The sequence below is a fragment of the Chiloscyllium plagiosum genome, chromosome 1, assembly GCF_004010195.1.
Source record: "Chiloscyllium plagiosum isolate BGI_BamShark_2017 chromosome 1, ASM401019v2, whole genome shotgun sequence".
Taxonomy (NCBI): Eukaryota; Metazoa; Chordata; class Chondrichthyes; order Orectolobiformes; family Hemiscylliidae; genus Chiloscyllium; species Chiloscyllium plagiosum.
In genome coordinates this window covers 90,139,589-90,158,394 of record NC_057710.1, presented here as the reverse complement: position 1 = coordinate 90,158,394, position 18,806 = coordinate 90,139,589, and the positions used below count along the sequence as shown (strand labels likewise).

Sequence of the window (18,806 nt, the reverse complement as noted above, 5' to 3'; positions counted from 1 at the left end):
CCTACCATGGGGAACCTTATCAAGTGCCTTACTAAAATCCATGTACACTACATCCACTGCTCTTCCCTCATCCACATGCTTGGTCACCTCCTCGAATAATTCAATAAGACTTGTAAGGCAAGACCTACCCTTCACAAATCCGTGCTGGCTGTCCCTAATCAAGCAGTGTCTTTCCAGATACTCATAAATCCTATCCCTCAGTACCCTTTCCATTATTTTGCCTACCACAGAAGTAAGACTAACAGGCCTGTAATTCCCGGGGTTATCCCTATTCCCTTTTTTGAACAGGGGCACAACATTCGCTACTCTCCAGTCCCCTGGTACCACTCCCGTTGCCAGTGAAGACGAGAAGATCATTGCCAACGGTACTGCACTTTCCTCTCTTGCTTCCCACATAATCCTAGGATATATCCCGTCAGGCCCGGGGGATTTGTCTATCCTCAAGTTGTTCAAAATGTCCAACACATCTTCCTTCCTAACAGGTATCTCTTCTAGCTTACCAGTCCATTTCACACTCTCCTCATCTCCAATACGGTCCCTCTCGTTCGTAAATACTGAAGAGAAGTACTTGTTCAAGACCTCTCCTATCTCTTCCGACTCAATACACAGTCTCCCACTACTGTCCTTGCTCGGACCTACCCTCGTTCTCGTCATTCTCAGGTTTCTCGCATACGCATAAAATGCCTTGGGGTTATCCTTGATCCTATCCGCCAACGATTTTTCATGCCCTCTCTTAGCTCTCCTAATCCCTTTCTTCAGGTCCCTTCTGGCTATCCTGTATCCCTCCACTGCTCTGTCTGAATCCTGTTTCCTCAACCTTATGTAAGCCTCCTTCTTCCTCTTTACCAGACATTCAACCTCTCTCGTCAACCAAGGCTCCCCCACCCGACCATTTCTTTCCTGCCTGATAGGTACATATATATCATGGACACGTCGTATCTGCTCTTTGAAGAAGTTCCACATTTCCACCACATCCTTCCCTGACAACGTATGCTCCCAACGTATGCTCCTCAAATCGTGCCTTACAGCATCGTAATTTCCCTTCCCCCAATTATAAAATCTACCTTGTTGTGCGCACCTATCTCTCTCCATAACCAAGGTGAAAGGTCACAGAATTGTGGTCACCATCACCAAAATGTTCACCCATTAACAAGCCCACCACTTGTCCCGGTTCATTACCGAGTACCAAATCCAATATGGCCTCCCCTCTGGTTGGACAATCTACATACTGCGTTAGAAAAGCTTCCTGGACACACTGCACAAACACTGCCCCGTCCAATCTACTTGATCTAAAAAGCTTCCAATCAATATTTGGGAAGTTGAAATCGCCCATGACTACTACCCTGTGGCTTCTGCACCTTTCCAAAATCTGTTTCCCAATCTGTTTCTCCACATCTCTGCTGCTATTGGGGGGCCTATAGTAAACACCCAACAAGGTGACTGCACCTTTCCTATTTCATCAATTCTGAAGCCATCTCTTTCAACATTCCAAGTTTAAGGCAATCAGGTACCTGGGAATTTTCAAATTACGGTCTTATTACATTGATTCCAATACGCTGTTTTACTATTAATTTCTTTCAATTCCTCACTCTCGTAACACACTTGAAAGTGAATTATTCAACGGAGATCTCCTGTGTCATCCTTTGTAAAGGCAGGCAGAAAGCATTTATTTAGCTTCCCTATCATTTCTTTCCTAGGATAAATTCTCCTGTCCTTGCTTCTAATGAACCCACATTTGTCTTTGCTAATCTTTTCTGTTTTTAACATATCTATATTTAAAAAACCTATGGATATCAGCACAAAAAGAGGTCAAGGGCTAGAAACCTCATTTTCACTTCTGGTCCCCATCTTTCCCAGGTCCCAATCTTCCCTCAAATCACTAGGCCACTGGTCATGTGCCCCATTCTGAAATATTTGTAGGCACTTGTGATTAAAATCAGTGCACACTGTCCAAATCACTTCTGTCAGCAGATACGTATTTGCGAAAACGCTTACATCTGTGCACTGTTTCTCAATCCTTCCATCAATAGAAAAAAAAAGTTCTGAATGTAGATTTGCTCGCTGAGCTCGAGAAGGTTCGCTTTCAGACATTTCGTCACCATACTCGGTAACATCTTCAGTGAGCTTCCAAAGTATTGCTGATGATTCCTGCTTTCTATTTATATGTTTGGGTTTCTTTGGGTTGGTGATGTCATTTCCTGTGATGATGTCATTTCCCATTATTTTTCTCAGGGAGTGATAAATCAGGTCCAAGTCAATGTGTTTGTTGACAGAGTTCCAGTTAGAATGCCATGGTTTTAGGAATTCTCGTGCGTGTCTCTGTTTGGCTTGCCCGAGGATGATGTGTTGTCCCAGTTGAAGTGGTGCCCTTTCTCATTTGTATGCAAGGACACATACAGATGAGGAACGAAACATCCAGCCTAGATCCAAACAAACAGACTCAAGAATTCAGAGACGCATGGCATTCCAGCTGGAACTATCAACAAACACATCGAGTTAGACCCCATCTATCACCCCCTGAGAAAAAGAACAGGAAATGACATCACCAACCCAAACATATAAACTGAGAGCAGGAATCATCAACAGTGTTTCGTTTGGAGGCTCACTGAAGATGTTACCTAGTATAGTGACGAAACATCTGAAAGTGAACCTTCCAGCTCAGCGAGCAAACCTACACCCAGAACCTCAAACTGAGCTACAAATCTTCTCAAAACTCACCAAGAAAAAAAGTTTCTCGTATTTTGTCAATTGCTTCTCGATATAGCCTATTTTTGACAATCAGGTCAGAATTCTTTCACTCTCCTCTGGTTATTCGGACACATTCAGTAATATCTGGATTACTTCCAGTGCCACGAGCTAATGAGGGTAGGAATAGGAAGATAGAGCAGATGAATGTGTAGCTGAGGAGCTGGTGCAAGGCAAAAGGGTTTACATTTTTGGATAATTGGCATCTTTTCTGGGAGAGCAGTGACCTGTACAAGAAGGACGGATTGTGCCTGAATTGGAAGGGGAGTAATATACTGACTGGGAGATTTGCTAGAGCTGCTTGGGAGGATTTAAACTAGCAAGGGGGGTGTGAGTGGGGTTTCAGGGAGGTAGTGAACAAATAAATCAGTCCTAGACTGGTACAGTTGGGAAAAGGAGCAAGTCAAACAAACAGTCAGGACAGGCAAGAACAAAGCAGAGATTGAGGCAGGACTGTTAAATTAAACTGCATTTATTTCAATGCACAAGGCCTAACAGGGAAGGCAGATGAACTCAGGAATTGGTTTGGAACATGGGACTGGGATATCATAGCAATTACAGAGACGTAGCTCAAGAATGGACAGAACTGGCAGCTTAATGTTCCAGGATACAAATGCTGCCGGAAGGATAGAAAGGGGGGCAAGAAAGGAGGTGGAGTGGCATTTTTGATAAGGGATAGCATTACAGCTGTATTTAGGGAGAAAATTTCTGGGAATACATCCAGGGAAGTTATTTGGGTGGAACTGAGAAATGAGAAATGGATGATTACCTTATTGGGATTATACTATAGACACCCCCCACCCCGATAGTCAGAGGGAAAGTGAGAAACAAATTTGTAAGGAGATCTCAGTACTCTAAGAATAATAAGGTGGTTATGGTAGGGGAATTTAACTTTCCAAACATAGACTGGGACTGCCATAAGAGTTAAGGGTTTAGATGGAGAAGAATTTGTTAAGTGTGAACAAGAAAATTTTCTGATTCAGTATGTGGATGTACCTACTAGAGAAGGTGCAAAACTTGACCTACTCTTGGGAAATAAGGCAGAGCAGGTGACTGAGGTGTCAGTGGGGGAGCACTTTGGGGCCAGTGACCATAATTCTATTAGTTTTAAAATAATGATGGAAAAGGAAAGACCAGATCTAAAAGTTGAAGTCCTAAATTGGAGTAAGGCTAATTTTGATAGTTTTAGGCAAGAACCTTCAAAAGCTGATTGGGGGCAGATGTTCGCAGGTAAAGGGATGGCTGGAAAATGGGAAGCCTTCAGAAATTAGATAACTAGAATCCAGAGACAATATATTCCTGTTAGGGTTAAAGAAAAGGCTAGTAGCTGTAGGGAATGCTGGATGACTAAAGAAATTGAGGGTTTGATTAAGAGAAAGAAGGAAGCATACGTTAGATATAGACAAGATAGATCAAATGAATCCTCAAAAGTATAAAGGCAGTACGAGTATAGTTAAGAGGGATAATCAGGAGGGCAAAAAGAGGACATGAGATAGCTTTGGCAAATAAAGTTAAGGAGAATCCAAAGGGCTTTTACAAATACATTAAGGACAAAAGGGTAACTAGGGAGAGAATAGGGCCCCTCAAAGATCAGCAAGGCATCCTTTGTGTGGAACCACAGGAGATGAGGGAGATACTAAACGAGTATTTTGCATCAGTGTTTACTGTGGAAAAGGACATGGAAGATAGAGTGGAGGGAAATAGATGGTGACATCTTGAAAAATATCCATTACAGAGGAGGAAGTGCGAGATGTCTTGAAACGCATAAAAGCGGATAAATCCTCAGGACCTGATCAGGTGTACCACAGAAGTCCGTGGAAAGCTAGGGAGTGATTGCTGCACCCCTTGCGGAGATATTTGTAACATCAATAGTCACAGATGAGGTGCTGGAAAACTGAAGGTTGACTAACATGGTGCTACCGTTTAAGAAGGGTGGTAAGGACAAGCCAGGGAACTATAGACCAGTGAGCTGGATGTCAGTGGTGGGCAAATTGTTGGAGGGAATCCTGAGGGACAGGAAAGGCAAGGACTGATTAGGGATAGTCAACATGGCTTTGTGCATGGGAAATCAAGTCTCACAAACTTGATTGAGTTTTTTGAAGCAACAAAGAGGATTGACGAGGGCACAGCAGTGGACATGATCTATGTGGACTTCAGTGAAGCGTTCAACAAGGTTAACTCCTCTGTAATGAGGAACAAGATTAGATCACATGGAATACAGGGAGAATTAGCCATTAGGATACAGAACTGGCTCAAAAGGTAGAAAACAGAGGGTGGTGGTGGAGAGTTGCTTTTCAGACTGGAAACCTGTGACCAGTGGTGTGCCACAAGGATTGGTGCTGGGTCCACTGCTTTTCACCATTTATATAAGTGATTTGGATGTGAACATAGGAGGGAAAGTAAGTAAGTTTGCAGATGACACCAAAATTGGAGGTGTAGTGGACAGCAAAAGAAGTTACCTCAGATTATAATGGGATCTTGATCAGATGGGCCAATGGGCTGAGGAGTGGCAGATGGTGTTTAATTTATATAAATGTGAGGTGCTGACTTTGGAAAGGCAAATTGGGACAGGACTTAATGGTAAGGTTCTGGGAAGTGTTGCTGAACAAAGAGACCTTGGAGTGCAGGTTCATAGTTCCTTGGAAGTAGAGTCAACGGTAGATAAGATACTGAAGGCAGCATTTGGTATGGTTTCCTTTATTCAGAGCATTGGGTATGGGAGTTGGGAGATCATGTTGCAGCTGTACAGGACACTGGTTAGGTCATTTTTGGAATACTGCAAGCAATTCTGATCTCCTCTAATAGGAAGGATGTTGTGAAACTTGATCAAGGTTCAGAAAAGATTGAGAAGGACGTTGCCAGGGTTGGAGGGTTTGAGCTACAGGAAGAGGTTGAATGGGCTGGAGCTGTTTTCCCTGGAGTGTCGGAGGCTGAGGGGTGATCTTATAGAGGTTTATAAAATCAAAAGAGGCATAGATATGGTAAAAAGACAAGGTCTTTTCCCTGGGGTGGGAGAGTCCAGAACTAGAGGGCAAAGAGTTTGGGTGAGAGGAAAGATATAGAAGAGACCCAAGGGACAACATTTTCATGCAGAGTAGTGAGTGTATGGAATGAGCTGCCAGAGGGACTGATGGAAGCTGGTACAATTGCAACATTTAAAAGGCATCTGGATGGGTATACCAATAGGAAGGGCTTACAGAGATATGAGCCAAGTACTGGCAAATGGGACTAGATTAATTTAGGATATCTGGCTGGCATGGACAAGTTGGACCAAATGGTCTGTTTCCATGCTCTACATCTCTTTCAAATACCTCATTTTTTTTCCTCCAATGACTTTGCATTGTTTTATTTTTAACATAATCCATGACCATTTGGAGACAAAGATATACATCATGGAAATAGACCCTTCAATCTAACTCGTGCACACCAACCAGACACCACAATCTGACCTCGTCCTATTTGCCAGTATTTAGCCCATATCCATCTGAACCCATCCTATTTATATTCCCATCCAGATGCCTTTTACATGTTGTAATTGTACCTGCCTCTATCACTTCCTCTGATAGCTTATTCCATACGCGCACTACCCTCAATGCATAAAAGTTAACCTTCAGTCCTTTTTAAATGTTTCCCCTCTCACTTAAACCTATGTCCTCTAGTTTTGGACACCCCACCCTCACAAAAAGACCTAGGTTATTCACTATCAGTATTCCTCATTTACTTCCAAACATTTCAGTCATTCAACAACTCTTTGCTGTTTCATCACTCTACTGCATCAAAATGGTTTGCTACTTATTATAAATAGATAACAGGTCAGCTATGATGACTGGAAATTAGAGAGCCAGCTCCAATCCTTGGTACTCTGTTCAGGACACAATCTTGAAACCACTTCCATATGTGTGTATCAGCTACTGTCTCCTCTTGCAGCCAATTTCTTATTCATCTTCAAGTTTCATATAAATCTAAATTCCTGAATAAGATCCTGTACAACCTTCCAACATTTGAACAATACACCTGTTCAATGAAATCTATTCCTTTTGAAATTGCTTTCGGTGCCATTTACTTGATTATTTCCACATAGATAGTTCTCAGGTTTGTTTAATGACTTTTTTTTTATTTAAAAGGTCTGTAATGACCCACACTTGTTTTGTTTTCTCTATTTAACTGATCCTACACAATCCACCTGAAAACTATGGGATTGTCCTCTTATCAATCAATTGGGCTTCGACTACGTCATAGAATTTTTCTCTAGTTTCATCATCACTACCCCCATTATAGGAGATTTAGGGTCAATTTCTAATAATTTCTTGATTTTGAGTCCATTAAGCATAGGACACAAAACAGGGTGATACCAAAACCATTGTTTAATATCAGATTTGCCTTTCAAAATTGCCAGGAAGTATATTAATTTCAACATCATTAACAAGCCTTAACTCTACTTTGACAACCTCCATACGAAGACTGGAAGAATTTCATTATCACATTTGTACTTGTTTTTGTGTTTGCCTCTGTCGACCTACTATTTAATCTGATTCAAAAAGGTAAGTACAAGGTCAAAAAATTCAGATAGGTTTGAATTTAAACATATTAATTGAATTGTCATCCCATTTGATGAGAAATTACACTGAAGTACAATCTATTCAATCAACTTAAGCAAGCAACAGAAGTGTGATTTATCTTTATTTATATAATCATTTTGCATAATTTATTAGTCGTGTTTAGGGGAAGGAATATTCAACTGGGAGAATTTTTGCAGGTGGCATTGCCAGCAAAACCACACAACAGAAATTAAATAAAAGGTCAGTGATATTCTAGTTACTAAAGTATCACATTGTGTAAATCTAAACTCATTACTAAATTTGATCATTATGCTTTCAGACCTCAAATTTAGAAATTTAATTGAGGTACACTTAATCCATTTGTTTCAAATGTCATTAATAGAAACTGTACTCAACGCAGAATGCAAGTACTTGAATTAGATTTTAGGATTCGTTACATTTCTAGTGAGCACAAAGCAGTTTCACAATTTCTGTTTTATGCTAAGTTATAAAAGTAGAAGTCCATTATTATCCAGATATTGGAATTCAAAAAGTGAAATCATGTTATAGCTGAATTGTCGGTAAGGACATTTGTTATTAAAAATGAAAATAAATGTACAAAAGTTGACTATTGTTAAATATAGATAAATTTTCCTGAAGCTTTTCATCTTGCACTCACCAAGCAATTTTGCAAAAATACCAATCTAAGGGGACAACTAACATCAATAATGAGTGAAGGGAGAGTAATTGGTTTAAAACCTAAAGTATGCAGTTTACTGTTAATCATTAACTGGTGCAATTTCCAAAGCAATGCCCCTATAAATCAGAGTACACTTGCTAACCACTTCCTTCTCTCACAGCATAAACTTCAGCTTTCCATAACATTGGTTTCCTTTTGAATTAACCTGATACATGCAAAACAAAAGGCTTACTTTTCGAAAGCACTTTCACAGTAAACATTTAACTCTTTAGGAAGCCACAAGAGCCCAATGCTTTGTGAATTCATGATATACCGAACAATATACATAATGGGCTTCCAATGCCTTTCAATGCATTGCATTTACAAAACAATACTGAAGTTACAACAAATTATATTACCTATATGACTAGAATATGCTGTAAATGTTGTTGCAACAATTTTCCCTTGCTGACCCTCAAAATCCTCTTCTCCTTCTTCAGAAGAAGAAGTGTCCTCATTTGCAAACCTTTGGGCTGCAGCCTGATTGGCCTTACGAATTTCTTCAAATTTTTTCAATGATGACAGCTCTGTTGACAAGTTGCATAAATATAACAATCAGACAAATTAAGTATTAATGATAACAACTGTAAAACTTTTCAATATCAGATAATGCATTAAGTATAAAAATAGACAGGTGATTTCACAAAGATATTTTATAGCTATATGAAAGGCATTAGGACACAGATTATAAAATGTACAGATCTAAGAAAAAGCCATTTAAAGTCAGAAGTTTTGTTCTTTTAGATAGCTCTCCATCTACGATCATTACTGACTTTGGAACACAAGTTGACTTTTGAAGCTTCTAAAAAAATCCTTCCAAAAAAAAAGGGTCAACTTGAATATAGGGTATAAAATGTGATTGCTGGCATGGGGGTCAGTAGCGGCACTTTGAAATGTGAAAAAAACACCACTCGTAATTTGAAGGAAAATCAAAACACCAGAACGATAATTTGAAACACAACCACGACATCTTAAAAACCATCAAAATTATTGTCTTCAGCATCTGATGCATAGTTTATCAAATTCATACCCCAGTTTTTCTTTCGGCCATGGAAATATCGCAATGATGCAATACTGGATCAGACATAACCCCTCTGGTTTCATACATGCCCCTCCACAACATATCATTTTCCATTCCATTCAGTGAACTGAATTTTTATCCTTTTCTAAATGATCTTAAAGAACTTGATTGTTACTCCTATCAGAATTCATCCATGCAGTTTGTAACATAACTGATCATTTTAAGCATTACTTTTGATGTTCTCCAGACTGGCATAGTCTTCTGCAGCAATACTGGGCATTTTACTCCATAAAGCAGCTACTGTAACTAGCAGTTAGTCTGAAATCTTTAGGTTCAACATTTAATTTGGCCCATTTAAGTGCATAAATTAGCATATCATTTCTGGTATCAAAGTAAGTAACTTCTCAAATGATTTTCAAAGGACCTGACATGTGCTTCTCAAGATCAGGCCAATGCAAATTCCTGTTCTCATTGTCTTGGGCAAACAAGGATAACTGCAACCATCAAGATGTTGTGGTTCTCCTCCATCACCATATGAAACAAACAACATCCAGTTTTCACACAGACACAGTTAAACCCAGACATCCACAAGTTTCTGTCAGTGACTCCTTGTTCCTTACAGAATGTGAAGTCGCCAAAATTCTTAGGAATCATGCAGTTGATGAGCACTTCCAGATTTACTCTAACATCTCTAACATTATGGGCGGCATGGTGGCACAGCAGTTAGCACTGTTGCCTCACAGCGCCAGAGACCCGGGTTCAATTCCCGCCTCAGGCGACTGACTGTGTGGGGTTTGCACGTTCTCCCAGTGTCTGCGTGGGTTTCCTCCGGGTGCTCTGGTTTCCTCCCACAGTCCAAAGATGTGCAGGGTCAGGTGAATTGGCCATACTAAATTGCCCGTAGTGTTAGGTAAGGGGTAAATGTAGGGGTATGGGTGGGTTCGCTTCGGCGGGTCGGTGTGGACTTGTTGGGCCGAAGGGCCTGTTTCCACACTAACGTAATCTGCAATCTCAATGCCAGCTTGCCAAGTAAAAAAGTTGCTACTGCAGTCATCTGAGATCTACACATGAGCGAACAGAAACAGGTTTAATTGAATGTAACTAGATGCAGAGCCTGGTAAAAGGATATCATACTTGGAGCCCTACAAACTCAGGTGCCCATTCCATGTGTTCTGAGGGAACTATGATATAGCTGCTTTCACAGGGGCTCTGGGGTCATGGTTGTAAAGGGAATTGCCTTTATGTTTCTCCAGTCCACCCACCTATCTCTGCACAGGTCATGCAGGGATTGCTACTCAACAGTGTCTTTTGATTAAGCAGACATTTGCAAAGCTTTTTACACTTAACATGATCAAATTCCAATTGGTGCCAAATTTAAGCTTTTGTAAAGTATTCCTCAAAAGTATTGTAGGGGCCTTTGTCATTTGGGATTTTGTTTTTTCACTCAAAGCAACCTGGAGTGTTTCCATGGCTTGCTTATAAGATTTAACTGCAAGCTCCAGCAGACCTTTGCAAAAATTAATAATTTTGGAACATTCAATATTGGCTTGATCCATTGGGGCTAAAAGTGTCTCCATTTCTTTTTGGCTAGCTTTTTGGCCAGTTGCTCCCATTGTTGAACTATCCTCTTAGTAAACGGTTTCTAAAATTTGATGTGTTTTCTCAGACTGTTCCAAGTTCAACTTACTGTTCTTTCCTCACTGTTGAACTTCTGTTTTGAATCTCCAATCTATTTCATAAGATTATTTTCTAACTCCAAATTCTGGATATCTCAGATTCCAATATCACTGTTCTGGCTTGCAGTAACCAGTTTTCTTCCTTCCCAGTAGTAATCCAGCTATTCATGAAGTAACAGTCATTCATGACTGCATTTGTATTCATGCACCTCCTTGGCAGATGCTGTTCAGCAAATGGACAACTTTATTTAGCTTCTAAAAAGGATTGTTTCTCCTTGAAAGAAACAACTGGACTTTCAGGAGCAGTGTCTTGTATCCAAAAGTATAAGATGATCTCACATTTCAAAATCAAGTAAATGTGTGCACATTTTCTTCTCTGTAACTATATTCTAAAACATCAATGTCTTCAATGCACTCTGATGACTCCTCGAAAGTGGAGTTGCAGGTAGATAGGATAGTGAAGGCGGCATTTGGTATGCTTTCCTTTATTGGTCAGAGTATTGAGTACAGGAGTTGGGGAGGTCATGTTGCGGATGTACAGGACATTGGTTGGGCCATTTTTGGAATATTGCGTGCAATTCTGGTCTCCTTCCTATCAGAAAGATGTTGTGAAACTTGAAAGGGTTCAGAAAAGATTTACAAGGATGTTGCCAGGGTTGGAGGACTTGAGCTACAGGGAGAGGTTGAAAAGACTGGGGCTGTTTTCCCTGGAGCGTCAGAGGCCAAGGGGTGACCTTATAGAGATTTATAAAATCATGAGGGGCATGAATAGGATAAATGGACAAATGGACAAAGTCTTTTCCCTGGGGTGGGAGAGTCCAGAACTAGAGATCATAGGTTTAGGGTGAGAGGGGAAAGATATAAAAGAGACCTAAGGGGCAACATTTTCAAACATAGGGATGTACATGTATGGAATGAGCTGCCAGAGGACGTGGTGGAGGCTAGTACAATTGCAACATTGTAAAATGTCTTTTACAATGTTGCAATTGTACTAGCCTCCACCACGTCCTTCATATATATGAAGGGTTTGGAGGGATATGGGCCAGTTGCTGGCAGGTGGGACTAGATTGGGTTGGGATATCTGGTCGGCATGGACAGGTTGGACCGAAAGGTCTGTTTCCGTGCTGTATATCTCTCAGACTCTAATGACTCAACAGAAGTTCACAGGTCTTTGTCCATTAACACTGAAGAAGCAGCAATATTTATCTAAATTAGAATGGTATGTGACTTGGACAGAACTTCAGACAGTAGGATCCCTATATAGTTGCTGCCCTTTCCTTTCTGGATAGTAATGGTTGTGGGTTTGGAAGACTCTAAGAAACCTTGGCAAATTTCTGCAGTGCATCGTGTAGATGGCTCACTGCTACCATTGTGCATCTGTAGCACAGGGAATGGATTTTTGTGTACGTATTGCCAATCAAGTGAGCCACTTTGTCCTGAATGGTGTCAAGCTTTTTGAGTGTTATTCAAGCAAGCAGCCATCCAAGCACATGGGGAATAATCCAGCACATTTCTGACTTGGTCTGTAGACAGTAGAAAAACTTTATGGAGTCAGAGATGAGTTACCCACTACATGGTTCCTCTCTGACCTGCTTATGTTGCTGTAGAATTTATGTGGCTAGTCCAGTTCAATTTCCGATCAATGCTAAGTTCCAAAATGTTGATAGTGGGAATTTCAGTGATGGTAATGTCAAGGAAAATCAAAGATGATGGTTATTTTCTCTCTTATTGGAGATTGTCATTCTCTGACACTTGTTTGGTGAGAAGGTTATCTTGGTAACTGTCAGCCCAAGCGTAGATATTGTCCTGTTACTGCCAAATTTAAACATGTCCTTGCTTTATCTGCAAGGACATGAATGGTACATAACATTATAAAATAAATCATAACATGTACATAACATGACAACTGTGCAATCATCAGCCAACATCCCACTTCTAATATTGGAAGGAAAATCATTCATGATAAAGCTGAAGATGGTTGGCTCTAAGACACTACCTTGAAAGAACTCCCACAGAGATCTTCTGGAGCTCAGATGACTGACCTCCAACAACCACCTTCCTTTGTGTGCTGGGTATGACTCTAAACAGTGAACACTTTTTTCCCCAATGCCCATGGAATCCAATTATTTCTAGAGCACCTTGATGCCACACTCAGTCAAACGCAACCTTGATAAAGGCAGTTAATCTCACCTACTCTTTGCAGCTCAGTTCTTTTCTCAATGTTTGAATGACACTGTAATGGGGTCATAAGTTGACAGGCCCCAGAAGAATCCAAATCAACCTTCAGCGAGCAGGTTATTGCTAACTAAGTGCTGCATGATAATCCTGTTAATAACCCATTCCATCACTTCACTGATGATTAAGAATAGAGCGATGGTATGGCAATGGCTGGTTGAAGTTGCTCGACTTTTTGCATACAGCACACAGTCAATTTTTCATGTTGATACCAGTGTTGTAGATAGACTGGAACAGATTGCGTAGCGGCGCATAAAATTCTGGAGTATAAGCTTAGCAAAGAATCATAATGTTTGCAAATTGTGTGCAAGGTGTTTGTAATCTTTATTCCATTGTAGCAAAATGTAGCACAATTCTGGCCTCTTACTCTAATCTTGTACAATGAATTCCAAGGTTTAATGGAGGGCAGTCTGAGGATTCCTGGCCTTAAGGGTCAAAATATCTTTGTTATTAATCAGAACTAGTCAGTCATTCTTCCAAATGATTTAATCTATGCATACCAAATTTTGGCCTGCAAATCTATACTGTTGAATTCTTGCTGTTGCTCATCACTCACCCGAGGAATAGCTCATTATGTCACACTATCTCCCCTACTGCCAGGACTCCCACAAACTGCTTCAGTCAATGTTTGATCTTCTCGGCTCTGGCTGCATCCTTATTCAGTCTCCCTTTGCACTCCTGATCCCCACAAAACTGGCCAAGATGGTTTTGAGCCAGAGGAGTTTCTTCATTACTTAGGTCAGATCCCGAAAACTCATTTCAAAAGAAAAAATAGAGTGTAAAAACAGACACTTGCTAAAATTATACAAGGCACCACTTAAGCCATACCTAGAATACTATGAAGTGAGACATATTAAGAGAAGGATAAGGCAACTATCATTCAAGGAAAGTCAAGGACAGCATAAATGCAAAGGAAAAAGCATAAAATATGAAGATTAGTGGAAGCCAGAGGATTGGGAGGCCTTTCAAAACCAGCAGAGGATAATTAAGAAAGCAGTTGGGGAGGGGTGCCAAGATGATGAAATGTGAGAGTAAGCTAACTAGTAACAAAGAAAGATTGCAAGAGTTTTTTTTCAGATATCAAAAATGGTTAGAGAGAGGCAAGAGTGGACAGTGGAGCACTGGAAAACAGGGCTGGAGAAGTAATAATGGGTTTCAAAGGATGGCAGAGGAACTGAATATGTACTTTCCATTACATTTTCAAGGTGGAAGACACCAGCAACATACCAGAACTTCAAGACAGTCAGGAGGTAGGGGTCAGTGTTGCAGCCATCTTTAAGGTGGTGGTGCTAGGAAAGCTGAGAGGTCTGAAGTAGATAAATGACCCAGACTATATGGACTACAGAGTTCTGAAGGAGATAGCTGAGGAGAATGTGTTGGCATGACGATATTTCAGGAATTACTGGAGTCAGGGGAGGGAGTCAGAGTACCGGAAAGCAGCTGATGTAACACTTCTGTTTACGAAGTAAGGAGGCAGAAGACAGGACATCATAGACCAGTTAGCTTAACCTTGGTTGTTGGAAGAGTCCATTATTAACAATGAGATTGCAGAGTGCTTGGAAATGCATGGTAAAACAGGGCAGAGTCAGCACGGCTTCATCGAGGGAAAGTCATGGACTCATACAGCACAGAAACAGACTCTTCAGGCCAACTTGTCCACGCTGACCAGGTTTCCTAAACTGAACTCATCCCATATCCCTCTGGAACTTTCCTATGCTTGGTCTCATCTTTTAAATGTTGCAATTGTACTCCTCTCTACCGATTCCTCTGGCAGTTTGTTCCACCTACGCACCATCCTCTGTGCAAAAATGTTGCCCCTCTGGTCCCTTTTAAATCTTTCCCCTCTCACCTAAAATCTGCACCCTCTACTTTTGGGCTCCCCTTAGCAATTCACCACATCTATGCCTCTCATGATTTTATAAGCTTTTGTAAGGTTACCAATCAGCTTGCTACGCTCTGGGGAAAACAAAAGTCCTAACTTATTCAGCCTCTCCCTATAACTCAAACCCTGCAGAGTCGGTAACATCCTTGTAAGTCTCTTTTGCACCTTTCCAGTTAAATAACATCCTGCCTGTAGCAGGGCAACCAAAACTGTATACAGTACTCCAAATGTGGCCTCATCAATATCTAGGCCCAACTCCTAACACCTTCTTCACCACCCTATCTACATGTGATGCCACTTCCAGAGAACCATGTACCTGCACCCTGAGGTGTCTCTGTTCAACATGACCCAAGGCCCTATCATTAACTGTGCAAGTCATGCCTTACCAAATGTCACAAATTGCATTCTGCTTCTCCTCAGCCTACTGATCTCACTGTACTCTCAGATAACCCTTTTCACTGTCCACTGTACCACCAATTTTGCATTCGTCTGCAAACTTACTACCCATGCCGCCTTTATTCTAATCCAAATAGTTTAAATAAATAACAAATAGCAGTGAACCTAGCACATTGCTGGTTACAGGCCTCCAGTCCGAACAACAACCCTCCACTACCACTCTCTGTCTCCTACTGTCAAGCCAATTATATATCCAATTGGCTAGCTCTCCCTGGATCCCATGTGATCCAACTTTACTAAATAGTCTGCCATGCAGAACCTTGAAGGCTGTAATAAGGTGTAGACAACATCTACAGCTCTACTTTCATCTATCTTCTTGGTCAGGTCGTAACAAGCAAGTTAGAGAAGGAGAATCAAGAGACATGATCTATTTGGATTTCCAGAAGGTCTTGGACAAGGTGCTACACCAAAAGCTGCTAAATAAGATAAGAGCTCATCATATAAGCGGCAAAATACTGATCTGGATAAAGGATTGGCTGAATGGCAGAAGGCAGAAAATATGGATAAAAGGGTCTTTTTCAGGATGACAGCAGGGGTTAATGTTGGGATCACAACTATTTACATTATATGTTAACAGAAATGGACAAAGGAACGGAGGGCATTGTTGCTTTAAGTTTGCAGATGACACAAAGGGACAAATGGAGTTGAGGAAACAAGGACGCTGCAGAAGGACTTGGACATGCTAGGCAAGTAGGAAAAGAAGTGGCTAATGAAATACAATGTGGGAAAGTGAGAGGTTACACAATGTGGGGGGAATAATACAGGAGCAGACTATTTTGTAAACAGGAAAGGCTTTGGAAATCTGAAGCACAAAGGAATTTGGGAGTCATAGTTTAGGATTCTCAAGGTTAACATGCAGGTTCAGTTGGTGGTTAGGAAAGCAAACGTAATGTGGGCATTCATGTTAAGAGGGCTAGAAGAATAAGAGCAGTGATGTACTGCTGAAAACTGTTTAAGTCTCTGGCCAAAGCGCATTTGGATTATTGAGGGCAGTTTTGAGCTCCATATATAAGAAAAAACATGCTAGTCTTGGAGGAGTCCATAGGAGATTTAAAGGAAAGATCCCAGGGATGAAAGGCTTGTCATATGAGGAGCGGTTGAGGACTCTGGATCTGTGCTTGATGACGTTTAGAAGGATGAAGGAACAACCCTTTAGACCAGAGATAAAGAGGAATTTCCTCAAACAGAGATGGTAGCTCTGTGGAAACCAAGTAATTGGGTGTATGTAAAACAGAAATAGACAGGTTCTTGATTAGGAAGTGAGGGCTGCAGATCAGAGCTGAAAATGTGTTGCTGGAAAAGGGCAGCAGGTCAGGCAGCACCAAGGAACAGGAGAATCGACGTTTTGGGCATAAGCCCTTCCTGAAGAAGGCAGGAGAATGGGGTTGATTAACATACCAGCCATGATTACATGGCAGAGCAAACTCAAAATGGTCTAAATAATCGAATTCTGCTCCTATACCTATAGTCTCATGGTCTAACAGTTTTGATCCCCTTATCTAAGGAATTATCTTATGGGGTGAGGTTAAGTGTGTTGGGCCTGTACTCAATGGAGTTTAGAAGAATGAAAGGCAACTTGAGTAAAATTTATAAAAAATTCTTAGGGGACTTGACAGGGTAAATGCTGAAACTGTTTACCCTTGAGGATCTCAGATCAAATGGACAATCTCATAAAAAGAAGGTGCAATTTCAGACAGAAGGGGAGGAATTCCATCCTTCAGAACCTAGTCAACTTGCAAATGGAGAGTCGTCAAGGCTAGATCATTAAGTTTATTCAAGGCCAAGATGGCCATATTTTTAATCAGTAAACAGCAGGAATATTGAGGAAATTATCAAATCAGCATGATCTCATGGAATGGCAGAACAGATTCAAAAGGCCAAACAGCCTACTTATATTCCTATATCTATGGTTTTATGTTATCTTTCAATTATACAGACATTGATAACAGCACATCTCGAATACTATACATTGTTTTGATCTCCCCATTGAAGGAAAGATCTAAATGTACCGGAGATCGTTCAAAGGAGATTCACTTCATTGATACGTGGAATGAGCAGGATGTCTTCAGATAGGTTGGACAGACTGGGCTTGCTTTTCATTGCAGTTTAGAAGAGCAAGGGACAATTTGTTTGTCAAATTTACAATCCTGACTGGTCTTGATGAGGTGGACATCTAAAACTTGTTTTCTTTTGTGGGTTAAGTCCAGACAAGGGACCACTGGAGGACTTGAAACTCTACATTGTTGAAGAGGTCCCCTGGGTTAACTGTTGAGATGATCTGCCCACCCATGCAAAATAAAGGCTGGTTGGCATTTGAAATAAAAAGACGATGTTAAGGAGGAGTTTAAAATATTCCACAACATTTTTGCATCAACTTCAGCTGGAAGTGTCAAGTGAATGACTCATCTTTGTCACCTTCCTGAGGTCCCTGGCATAGTCTTCAAACTATTCAATTCACTATGTACGATATCAAGAAATAGGTGGGAGTGACTGGGTACTGAAAAGGCTGTGGGACCAGCAACATTCCAGTTATAGTACTGAACACTTGTGCTAACTTGCTGTGCTCCTAGCCAAGTGGTTCCACTGCAGTACAAGACTAGCATCTATCCAACAATGTTGAAAACTGCCTAGACATGACTGGTATGTAAAACATATTACTTTACCTAGAAGCCACCTTATAAGCCTACAATCATCAAAGTGATGGAAGGATCATCCACAATGTTATCAAACAATACTTCTACAACAGCAACAACAAGCTGTTGTACTAAAGCTCCTTCAACTGCAACTTCCAAACTACTCTAGCACATAGATACTTGATAACAACACCAGTTGCAAGTTCTGCTCCAAGTTACTCACCATCCTAATTTGGAATAATATCACTGATTCTTCTATCATCAGATCAAAATCTTGGAATTCCCTTTCCAACAGCATTGCGAATGAATACTCCAAGAACTAAAGCTGTTCAAGAAGAAAGCTAGCCATCACTTTCTCTAGGGCATTTAGAATGGGGTAATAAATGCTGGCCTAGCCAGCTCCAATCACATCACAGACTTAGAAAGCAGGTTTGGAAACCAAATGTTGAACTTTTGCTTCAAAATCATATAAAGTTATAATTCCCTTTACTGTACAGCCACTTTTCTATTTATTGTCACTCAGTCAAGTGCATCTCCACTCACTTATGCCTTTTTTCAGAATAAGGATATAATATTTAAAGCGCTCTTGTACCTTTGGATCTTTTGCCAGTCATCTTATACCTGTTATGATTTGCTTATACATGTTTAGTCACTACTGAAAGTTTCTCTATAACTTATTCTTTCCAAAACCTTGATTTTCAACACCTCTATCAAACCTGCTCTGCTATAAGAACAATCCTAGCTCTTCCTATTTATGAAAATGCAAAGCACCTGTGCTTCAGCCATTCTTGTAAAAAGTAGAAAGTAATTTCCCCAGTACCATGGTCTACAGAACCCTGAGCCATATCTGTCCCACTTCCCACACTTCTGCTCTCACCTCT

General features: G+C 40.7%; 1 protein-coding gene across 1 annotated transcript in view; it reads right to left on the bottom strand.

The window, feature by feature from the left end:
- Positions 1-18,806, bottom strand: part of nfxl1 (nuclear transcription factor, X-box binding-like 1) — a 170,011-nt gene that overhangs the window by 149,339 nt on the left and 1,866 nt on the right. The window contains exon 2 of the mRNA XM_043691569.1: positions 8,382-8,549. Within this exon, the coding sequence (XP_043547504.1) occupies positions 8,382-8,549 (168 nt within the window). The remainder of the gene's footprint in view (positions 1-8,381; positions 8,550-18,806) is intronic.